This window comes from Aphis gossypii, chromosome 2 (genome assembly GCF_020184175.1).
Source record: "Aphis gossypii isolate Hap1 chromosome 2, ASM2018417v2, whole genome shotgun sequence".
NCBI classification, from domain to species: domain Eukaryota; kingdom Metazoa; phylum Arthropoda; class Insecta; order Hemiptera; family Aphididae; genus Aphis; species Aphis gossypii.
In genome coordinates this window covers 34,953,093-34,965,606 of record NC_065531.1, presented here as the reverse complement: position 1 = coordinate 34,965,606, position 12,514 = coordinate 34,953,093, and the positions used below count along the sequence as shown (strand labels likewise).

The following is a 12,514-nucleotide window of genomic DNA, read 5'->3' as shown; positions in this document are numbered from 1 at the left end:
AAATACTAGGATACCTAATTATTCAAATAATCATCTGTGTTTACATAATAGGAAAAAAAAATTGTTATCATGTAAAAAATAAAGAATAAAAACTTGTTGAATCAAGCTGTAATACTATAATAGTGTAGGCAAAAGATAAAAATACACATTATGGTAATTTTACGACTTTTGAACGTTTACTGTACGTTCAACAGATGAATTATAGTCTCATTATGTGGTTCAATGTTATTATAAGGGTATACTATGAATCTACTTTAAGGATGTAGTGGATATTAAAACCATAGATCATATTTATAAAGATCAAGCAGTGAAAAATAAAATTCAAAAAAAATAAGAAGTAATTATTTATTACCCTTTTTACTAAGGACTTTTTTAATCCTACTTAAACCGAAAATAACTGTTAAAATTGAATATAATCTTCAATTATTTGGTTTTTATTTAGTGTCTTAGCTGCTTAAATAATTTACATCTTCACTTTATCCATAACTAGTCTAATGTCCACTTTACAGAAAATTTGAACATTCAAATACACAATCATGGAGAATACCTACCTAATCTTATTATTTACCTTATTATTATTTAAAAATTACAATGGAATCCATTTCAGAGATCTTTTAAGTTGTATAAAAAAATCATAAATATATAATATATATAGTATTGTATTGCATTGGATTGCATATTTTTTATAACTCTTTTGACATATTAATTCTTTTTCAGGGGCTATTTTCACCCAAGAAGACAAAGACAGTACTACAGAGGTAGCATTCAAGTACGCTGTATACAGAATAAATAAAGATAAAGCAATCTTGCCAAATACAACACTTGTATACGATATTGAATATGTTTCTCCACACGACAGCTTCAAAGCTTCTAAAAAAGGTATAGTTGATAACATAATATTTTAATTTTGAATATAAATGAAAAAAAAATAAAAAATACTTTGATTAGCTATGTTATGTTTTATTATAGTTTAGAATAGAAATAATTTATAATCAATATGAACTAAAAAAATTATAACAATTATAATAATATTTAATAAATTAATCAAGGTAAAGATTGTTGTACTAATTAAACATTTCGGTTGATTTTGTATGACGCACTGATTAAACATTCAGTACTGTTAATTATGTGATTCTGCTATGAATATGTTCTCAGATAGAACGAACGTAATTATGTCTTCTTGCTAGATTATTGAATTTCATAGAAATTATGTATATGCCTATAAGAGTAGTACAGAAAATAGAGGTATTTTTAAACGCTATAATATCATATTATATAGTGTATAAAATTTTCATAAATTCTCGACTCAGTTATACTTATTTTAAACTATTGAAAAAATTAAAACTATTACCTAGTTAATATATATAAAATCTAAAATTTGTTATCATTTAATTATTTGTATTACAAGTTATATAATGATATAATTTGTGTTACGATTACTGAATACTGATATCAATTAAAATAATTAAATGTGTATAAATAAAACGTATTAAACAAGTTTGTAACTTTAAATGTGTCAAGACCATTAAGAATGTTTTATTTATAACTCAAACAACAATTTGATGAATAAACTAGAAAACAATTGGATTTTTACAAAGGTCTAAAATAACAATGTAACTGTTGATGTCTTAAGGAATACAATTTAGTGTCAAACTACAGTAATTATCAATGAGTGATAATTATTACTAATAGTATTTAGTTCTTGAGAATAATTACTTCAATAGATGCATAATACACAATATTTTATCCGCGACACCAATAGTTCAATAACATAATAATTGAACGGGATGAAAAAAAAAAAAACAATCTAGCTAAACGAGTTCAGCGTAGTCATGACACAGTTGAAACAATTTATTGCTGGAGCGAAAGATAATGTGTACGTCTTAATAATATTTTTTATCAGTCACTAACACGCAGCGTTACACGATATGAATGGTCGCATTGGTTGGAGACGAGTATTCTGGACAGTGAGCTGAGATATGAGAATGTGTATGTGTGTGTAGTATTAGATCACAAATAAAGCCGTATGAATGTGAAACGATAATGGTAGGAGGTGAGTAAGTGGAACTTCACATAAATCATTTGAATCTCCCGAAATACCCACGTTATTACAGTTAATATATATATATATATAATATAAATATAAATATATTATAAACAAGTTTACATTTATTTATACAAAATGTTGAATGGTTGTGGTCTTATACAAAAGATTTCCTGCGGACGTGGTGTGGCTTCCGGATACGAGATTTACTCCACAGTTCAGTCAGTTGTTTAATGTAAATTTTCCGCTGACAATAAATAGCCTTGGGAATTTAGTGACCATTCGCTTACTTACCTACCTTTACAATCCTAAGGTCTATACTTTTTGTTTGATTAACCATAATTTATCATTCTGTCCCGCTAAATCTAATAACTGCATAACAGATTTAGTGAGATGGATTTGAATAATATTGTTTCCATGATGTATTGTTTAAGTTTGAAGTACAAGTTCCTAAGTGACACAAAATTCGATCAGAATATCATTTTCTTCTTAATTTATATAAGCATATAATCCTGTATCTGCGAATCGACCCATATTCTTAAATAACTTGTAGGAGGCACGACGCAACGACTTGCTCGAATTATTAGAAATATGTAGCCATTAGATTTGACAGATATAACGTTTTATAACTAAGAAGTCTATTTCGAGATATACTAACCATACTATTTAGGTTTAACTGCAAACCCCAATTCTGACATAAAAACTAAAAAAAGTTTTATGTGTTTAGGTACTGTAAAATTGCCTTCATAATCACTCAACCGTACTTATTCCGTTCGTAGTATGTTTAATATAAGTCGTAAACTTTAGGTAGCTGAAAACAGTATTATAGGGGACCACACTTCACTAAATAAAAGTCTTTGTATTATGAGAACGAAATAATGTACGTTGAAATTCGTCTTAATAAACTGATATTGAAATCGGATAACCAATATCATACGAATATGTGTTATTAGATATTACGAGTGTTACGTATGAATTGTTTAAATTTGTATGAAGGAAGTATCAGCTATTGTATAGCTATAATAAGTTTTATCGTTATAAATCTGGATGTATATTATATTACGACTGTTATAAATATCATGACGTTGAAAAATTATAGATTTTCGTTATCATATACAATCTAATAATAACAATTAAGACACAATAACATACAAACCTTTATTCGTAGAATTCTAACGTCTTATTTTAATGCTGTTTTTCGCTTAGTGAAATTTAATTTTATAAAACTTCTTTGTTTTCATTCACTGCGTAATTTTCATTTGATGTAGTATAATTGAATTTCTAAAAAAAACTTATCACCACTCAAATGTTTTCGTCACTAGCCATTTTTACAGCATACAACTTAGGAGATATTAAAATATTAATTAACTATTTGTACGAAATTACTCAAAATCAACGTTGAATTGTTTTATTTATACATAGGAATAAATTCCTTAATAATGTTATTTAATTTCTATAGTTATAGTTTTAATAATAGTTATTATTTAATATATAATATATTTAGAGATTATAAAACCAAAATTCTTAAAAAAAAAAAAAAAGTAGTTAAAATTAATAAGATGTGTAAATGACAAATATAAAAAAAATATACTAAAATTAATTAAGTTTTACTACAATTTTTATTTTGTATAACACACAAGTTCTAGAATTAAACAAATATAATATATATATATATAATATATTTATAATAGGATATGAGAAATACATTTCCTTATGATTACTTTTTATGACCAACTATTGGATTTGTTTATATCGTATCATAAAATATGCATAAACAGTATACGGCACTGTACGTAGATATACACAATTTTATTTATACAATAAAATATTATTCATATACGAATATCAGATATTCTATACACATAGTATTATTATATGAATCAAAACTCCATATTACTAATAAAAATAATACTACCTATATAAAACTTTCTTTTTTTGTACAGCATTTAAGTCGATTCTAACATGGTAACAGTTTGTATGTATTTCAACTATTTTTCAAAGCACTTACTGTAAATTGTTATGAAAATTCTTTGTAATCAAATTGGCATATAATTAATTATTTGAATGCTTAAAATTCGATCTTAATTAATTAAAATACAAGATATTATATTTATGTTTAATTAGGTTAATTAAATTAATCCCAATAAATTTCCATACTAATATAATAAATACTAATAAATTAAATTGATTAAGGATAATTGATAAGTACAATTTTCATTTACTTCAATTAAAACTCTTAAATTCAAGCTTTTTCTAATTTTCATATTATTTTTTGAATGACTTATAAATTAAAAACCAAAAATGGTAAGAAATTAAATGACTTAATTCCTTAAAACACAATTTACACACGTCAACTTTGCGCCCTATAAACCCTACGATTCCTATGTATGATAAAATAAATGTTCTATGTATATAATGTAAACCACTTTGCATAATCTTATTTTCATAACGTTGAATATAATTACACCTACTTCTGTATACTAGTATAACCAAAATAGTAGAATATACGTCCCAAAAATTTAACTAACCCATAATAGTAAATAGTAATTGAATGTTTTAAAATAAATTTTCAGATACGAAAAAATAAGGAAAAATCAAGATTAAAATAAATATTAACCAATTACTCAAAAACACATAATGATACAATACTATAAAGTTACATAATTTATAAAAAAATATTTTTTATTATATCTTCAAAATGTGAAACTACATTTTAAATACGTAAGACTCGAAAATCGAAATATGGTAAATGGTAATCTTCTTTATCATAATGCAATTGTTAAATTATTTTTTTGATTTCCGTGATTTGTCAGATAAAATAAGTAGTTGGTTGTAATTTTTTTATTTATACAAATAATATAAAAATAACTACTCAAGGCTAATGTGCACCCAATAAAACAAACTATGGTATAAAGTTGTTCGCATTTAACACAATATTGTTAAATCTATTTTCGATATTTAGGTATAATAATACTATTTAAATATATTTAATTATCATTTAGACCTATTTAATTTAATATATTCTAGTTTATTTTTAACCAAAATTATTATAATCTAGGTATAAATATTTACCAGTGGTAAAAATTATTAAAACTTCTTTTGATGCTAGCGTAGTCTATAGGCAATTTTGCTACATTGCCGTGAAAGTGGTTTTCGGACGTTACACTATGCTTATCGGTCAATCACTGTTCAATTTTACTTAGTTTTATATTTTTTTAAACTTTTTTTTACATAATAACTTAATGTACCACTATCAAATATGAAAAATGTCTGGTTATATACTATTTGCTGAGTATATTTTCCGTACTTTGAGCTGTACATATTATGATAAACTTATTTAGTCACATTTTTGTTATGTATTCATAACCTACATTTAAAAAAATGGAATAGTTGAAACAGTAAAAGGCGCAGATTTTTTGTAAATTAAATTAAATAATGTAGATAGATCGACTTGAGTAATAAGAATTTTGTCTTATATATTTTTTTTTCTTTAAGTACGGTTACCTCGACCTTGTAGTAATGCTTAGAAACCCTAAAATACTCACACACACACACACACACACACACTGATCGATTATTCGTTATCCATGATTTTCAACCTTTATAACTTATATTGTAAATCTTATGACTTAGTTATCTTATGGCGTGTAAATCTCAACTATATGCATTTTCGTAGGCCTATACTGTTAAATAATATATTTCTAAGTATAAATTTCATATTGTTGTAATAACTATAAATTATGCAATATTAAAAATAAAATAATAGAAAAAAATTATTTATTTTAAATTTGATTTTATTATTAGATACTAAACTAATTTACAACCTACCTACTAAATGTTATAAAACCAATAAATTGATTTTAGTTGTAAATATTTACAACAACGAATGTTAATTTATTCATCCAAATATTGAACCAATACAAAATATTTTATATGAATCTGTTAGTACTATTTCACTGACTGAAAATAAGTATTTATTTCTCTGCGTAAATCATTTTTAGTTGTCACAATTTCTCAAGTCACACTAAAAAATTCAAATATCGATTTCCATCTCACAATCTTAGATATAAAATGCACAAGTGTTTGTATTTCGTATCTAAGATTGAAGCATTAATTTTTCATTCCAAAAATATTTCTTTTCAATATTATATTGTATTGTATTTTTGATTTCTTAAAATAAAAATGACTACCGAATTCGCTTTGACAGGCAAACATATAATATCGTAAAACAATTCAAAAACTAACTAAAAAAAATCCTTTGTATTTTCATTATTATTTTCAAATATATTAATTTAATAGTAACTAGTGAACATATTCATTTTATCGATAATACATATGCTTCATTTTAGTCTAGTCAAAACTAATTGTAAACAGTTAATACATTTCTTTCTTAAAATAAAATAAATAATATTGATGATACAATCAAAAATAAATAAAAGATAATAATATAGGTATAAAAAGAGTGAAAAATTTCGCTTATACATTTATAAAAAAACAAACTGTATAAAACCTATTGTTTAAACTTTAAACTAAACGGGAAGTAATTGGTACTTGATTTATTTAGGCGACGATTTTCAATAAAAGTGACAATATTAAGAAAATTAATTAGTTGTAAATGTAAAATTTTCTTTTTCCTTATCAAATAACAAAGTTAAAATTAAAATGTATTTTAATTACTAGTTAGTGCAATAAATTTTGTGAAAAAATGTATAAATATTCAATCAACCAACATCACGATAAAGATTGAAATATAAAATAATCTATTTACTGTCCAATGTTTAAAAATAATGTGATAACAGAATCTAAGATCATACTTTTTCATTTTATAAATTTATAATTAATTTATTCAATACAACATAAATATTTGTTATATTATATTTAAACCAACTAAATCATATCAAGTTATGTATCAACTATAAATACTTACTTGTTATGGTATGTAGATTCTGTACCACATACCTATGTGTAATAATAAATTCAGTATGCTTTATTGCTTTTGCATACCTATCCCAAACATCAGTTATGCTAAATTTAAAAATTAATCGATTAAATAGTTTCGACAAACCCAAAATATTTTTATAGTGATAATTAATTCGATTATTATCAATCGAATTTTTTAAAATGTAATTGACTTTAACTCAATTAACAAGCAATTCTAAATTGTAAAATATATACGTGTATGAATATAGCATATTCAAAATAATCAACCAACCTTAAACTTGTGTAAAATATAGACTATAATTAATATAATAACTTATAGTTGAATTAATCAAAAATGATTATCAAAGTATAAAATTATACATATTAACTCATATTAAAGAACAAATAAAAGAAAATAAGCTTAATTTATTAATAATTTTTTATTTTAATCATCTATTGAACTATTAATATATAACTCAATTTTTTTTACTATACACAATTTAGTAAAAAATAATTACTATCAATGTTTATAAAAGATAAAAATTGTATTTTAAAAATGACGAACATTTCTTTAAGTAATTTTATAAGACGATGAAATTTCATCTATGAAAAAATACAAAAAAAATCTAAATTGTTAGTTTAAAAACCATATATTTTAACAACGAAATAAGATTAATCATAAAACTACAATGAAGATACTAAATATTTAATATTTTAACACAAAAATTATGCTAAGTTATAATTGAAATCGTAAAACGCCATTCGAAATTTAATACAAGGTTCCTTATTAATATTTATTACTATCAGACAATTTATCAAGTAGACACTAAAAAAAATTAGAAAAGTAAGTATACACTGTAGAATACCATATACACATTACACAATACACAACTGTTTGTAAATAATTAACTACTCGTTAAAAATTTGATTTTTGTGAATCCACATTCTAAAAATAAAAAATTCCAAACTAATTTAAAAATAACCTAATAATAGTAAAAAAAAAAAACAAGAACAATAATGCGATATATTCTATTTTGGAACAAAAATAAAATAATGATTTAACTATAATACATTTGAATGTATATACTAAAATTATAAAAAAAAAACACACAAGCTAAATATTAATAGAACCTATAAAAATATTCGTGTTATTTCTTTTTTTTATATTTACTATATTAATTAATATTAAATGCAAAATATGTTGAAATATATATATATATATATATATAGAATTCTATAAATTTGCATTTGAATTGTTTGTCAAATTCCTTTTAGAACAGTTTCGCTTTTAAATAAACGTTAGTAAATATCATCCTTTTAACTGATTTAAATTATAAAAGAATAATTTAAAATACTAAAAGAGAATAATTTTTACTACTCATCCAACACAATCCAACATGTTTAAATGAACCATTCTAATATACTATGAATAACCTAAATATTACTTTAATAAATTATAATACTACTCACGCTGAATTAATTGTAAACTCAACTGATGATCTTAATTAAATAATATAACTGAATGAAAACTAAAAAAAATATTAAATATAAGCAATTAATGATTAGATATCCAATAATTTATTTAGTCAACTGCGATCATCATAATATTAATGACAAAAAAAAAAATACTAAAATATTAAGATAAACTTTCGTTCTAAGTTAAAACACTAATAAATTTTCCAAAAATTAACTTAGCTGAACACATTAAGGCAAACCAAATTTCACACTTTTAAGAATTATTATTCTTCATTGCCAACCAAAATAAAAATACTATAATATTTTATATAATAAAATGAAAAGTTTTACATTTTAATATAACACAAACAGAAAACGTCATTGAAAATTAATTTGTTGTGTTTTATTAACTTTCCAGTTTATTTTCATTAACTGCATAAACAAATAGTAAAAATAAAATGTCAACTTAAAATTACAATTTTATTGCATTTGCTTAACTTACTAAAAATACTTTTATTTTAATGCTTGTATACTTTTATAATACGAGTGGCGTGATGAATGTATTGATTTTACAATGATGTGTGTTTTTATTTTTATTTTTTTCTGTCATCACCTAACCTTTTTGGAGCAGTAAAAATGCTTTGATTTTCGACGTTGAGGGTGGTCTCTGATAGCAAATTGGATCTAGTTGGTACTTTGAGGTAAAATAAAAAAAAGATGTGCAAAAAGGGCACCGCTCTATTGTACGTTAGGTGTTGAGTGTGTCACTACTATAATGGATGTATAAAATTTGAAGTCGATGATACGATATATCATTTTTTACGTAAAACGATTTTGAGCGAAGATGGTTTGTCAGCTTATATCACTAAGTAGATTTCTCGATATATTATTTTGATATAGATAATATGGCCATTTAAGTTATTTATTTTATTATTAGTATTACGATAGGTTGATTTAATTTCTACCGAAAACATTGCATTTACATTATATACCTACATATATTTTTAATTAAACTTCAACAACACAAACTATTAGATGTGGGATATTACGTATATTAGTTACTGTAGGGTATAATACTTTAGGTTTTTGGAACAAGCATGTTTCCATGAGATAAAAATGTATAAAATGTTCAATTTTTATATCTAAGAATTGAACATTTAAATAAAGGTTTCTCTCAATTTTTTTTTAACAATTCAAGTTCGAATTTGGAGAAAATTAGATATTTAAATAAAGAATAACGATTGTAGTTATTGAGTTATGATTTAAAAATATTATTCGAGGGTACTTGAAACTTTTATTGTTTATTTATATTCAATAATATTTTCAAATGCAATGTTTTTGCTGAAAATTAATTTGACATACTTTTTTATCCTTTTACTAACCTAACATTATAGTGAAATAAATTACTTTTTTACTGCAATATTAACAATCATAAAATGTATTAAGTAATATAGATTAATATAGATTAATAAAAAATTATAAAAAATAATATAAATATTCATAAATATTTATGAATAAAAATGATTAAAAAATTAAAACAAGAAAAAAATCTGTTATGTTTTGTCAACTAATTCTATCAGTGATCTCTCAAAAAATATATTTGTTATACAGTTTTCTTATGTAAATACCAGTTTTAATTTGACAATCATAAATCTAAATTTACAATTTCGTAAGAAATTATAAAATATATTCTTAATAACAAGATCATGGTTTCTAAAATAAAATCAAACCATGATTTAAACATTAAACATTTTAAGTTTAAAAATATTAACAATAAAAAAAAATTATTAAAATTGACTAGGTATAGAACATAACAATGTTCAAATAAGTTTTTTGATTATACAATTTAACTAAATATTACTTATATAAATAATATAGAGTTTACATCTTTGGACTTAAATGTTAACACATACATATTAATCTGTATCGTTAGAAAAACTGTAATATCTTACTATATATTATTTATTGACAAATTATGTATACGCCCTTTACGTATTATATTTATAAAGACTTCTGGTTGTTTAAATAAAGATGCTTTAGAGTAGTTCATAAAAAAAAAGTAAATAAATAATCAGAAAATATAAAGTCGTCGAATTTTTAACAAGTTTTAAATACATGTATAAAGTTTTTCTCAAATCTTAAAATTGAACCAGAGTCTTCTACATGATTTCTGAAAAAAAATACCATAAGTGCTTGCAATAAATGTTTCACAAACAAAAAAGCTCAATAAGAATCTTTTACCGCAATAAATGCTAATGGATATACTGAAAAAAAAAAACAAAATCATAAGACCGACAATTTCAATTACATTGCTCAGACTTTAATCTGATACTTAATATCTATAGTACTTTAAATGCATAGATAGTTGATAAAATTATTAGACGCAACGTTCAACAATGACAACATAAGTATAGGCTATAACTTAAGTAAATCAAATACATTTTCAACTTTACTTTATTTGCACTTAGCCAATCTATAACACTATTAAAAACAAATTATTTTTTTTCAACGTAAACTAAAAATATTCCAAGTCTCATAAAAATACACGTATTATTTTTTTTTATTGTAAAATAATAACATTTTCAAGCAAAACAAATAACTACAAGATTAGCTGTGATATTCTAGTTAATAATAAAATAATGTAGAGTAAATGCATATATACATACAGGACAATAATTTAATCTTTTTTTTTTTATCAATTTTACATTATGAACAAACAAAATGTCAACTAATTTAATTTGAATATTGTTCAATGAATAAATCTATATCAATTTACGTATTCGAAGTTAACGCTAAATAGATTTAAGTTTTGTTAAAGTTAAGTTATTGAAATAGAATTTCGCCAAACTTTCACCTTTGAAGAATTTTAATGACCAACGGTAGTATAATAATATATTCTACCCTTTTAATCGTATATACAATCTATATGCACATATTATAATCTACATAGATTTGAAAATTATACTTATCGACCTATTCAATATTACCTATAGTATATTTATGTTAAAATATAATAGTTATGATATTATTTAATTATAACAAACAACATATATAAATTCAAATATATGAATTTAATTCTAGGTTTATTGATATTTAATTTAAAATTAATAAACTATGATTTTTTTTTTTTTTTTAATGAGTTAAAATAAAGATTCAAATAATTTTTTTTGATTGAAATTTAAAATATTTTATATACAATATAAATATGTATACTATTATAAATATATATTATAATACAACATAATATTCATTCAATGTAAAAAAAAAAATGAAAATAATATATAATTATTATTCTTAAACAATATTAGAAAAAAAAAAACCGAAATAGTTGAATTTTAAACTGGTCAAATAACAGGTCATAAATTTAAATTTCTATTGTATAGAACAATACAAGTAATAATTCATATTAAATTAGGTACTTAAATAAATAAAAAATGCGTTTACTTATATATTCTTTATTATTTGAGCAAAATTTAATAATATTAACATTTTGCTGGAACCTTACACGTCATGATGTCCATTAAACCTTAATCATTTAACTATTATTGTAATGTAATAAATAATAACCCTTGGCTTATGAACACTTTAATGTATTATAATTAAATTCACTAAAGTTGTCACTTGATTCCCGACATTTGCACATACTGCCAAAGGTTCTATATAATTATTATGTTTTAATAACATTGCAGTCTACATTATGATTCACAGAATGACTAATAATTTAATAATGTTCTTTTATCACCCTAAATATTTTTTAGTCAATTATAACAAAATTATTCTTTAGTTTTCAATGTTATAGTTGAATGGATTTAAATTTTAAATTAGTATATTTTATTATAACATTAATATAATTATTTGACGGTGCTGTATTAGTACAAATTTAATAAACCTAAGTGTATCGGTTTATTATTTTACTAACAATTTATCTTATTAATACTTAATTTAAATATATAATATCTTAAACAATTTTTCAGAAAATCATAGAATTGCTTGTTTTAGATAAAATGTTACTTAAATTAATTACATTTCATGAGAAATGTGATTCGAACAGTTTCTGGATAATTAATCGTGACAAAGTTGTACTACGCCCCGCAG

The 12,514-nt window shown here is 22.6% G+C and overlaps 1 protein-coding gene across 1 annotated transcript in view; it reads left to right on the top strand.

Annotated features, from left to right (window-relative positions):
* LOC114125368 (glutamate receptor ionotropic, kainate 2-like) overlaps positions 1–12,514 on the top strand; it is a 142,990-nt gene that overhangs the window by 78,243 nt on the left and 52,233 nt on the right. The window contains exon 2 of the mRNA XM_027988984.2: positions 718–879. Coding sequence (XP_027844785.2) covers positions 718–879 — 162 coding nt within the window. The remainder of the gene's footprint in view (positions 1–717; positions 880–12,514) is intronic.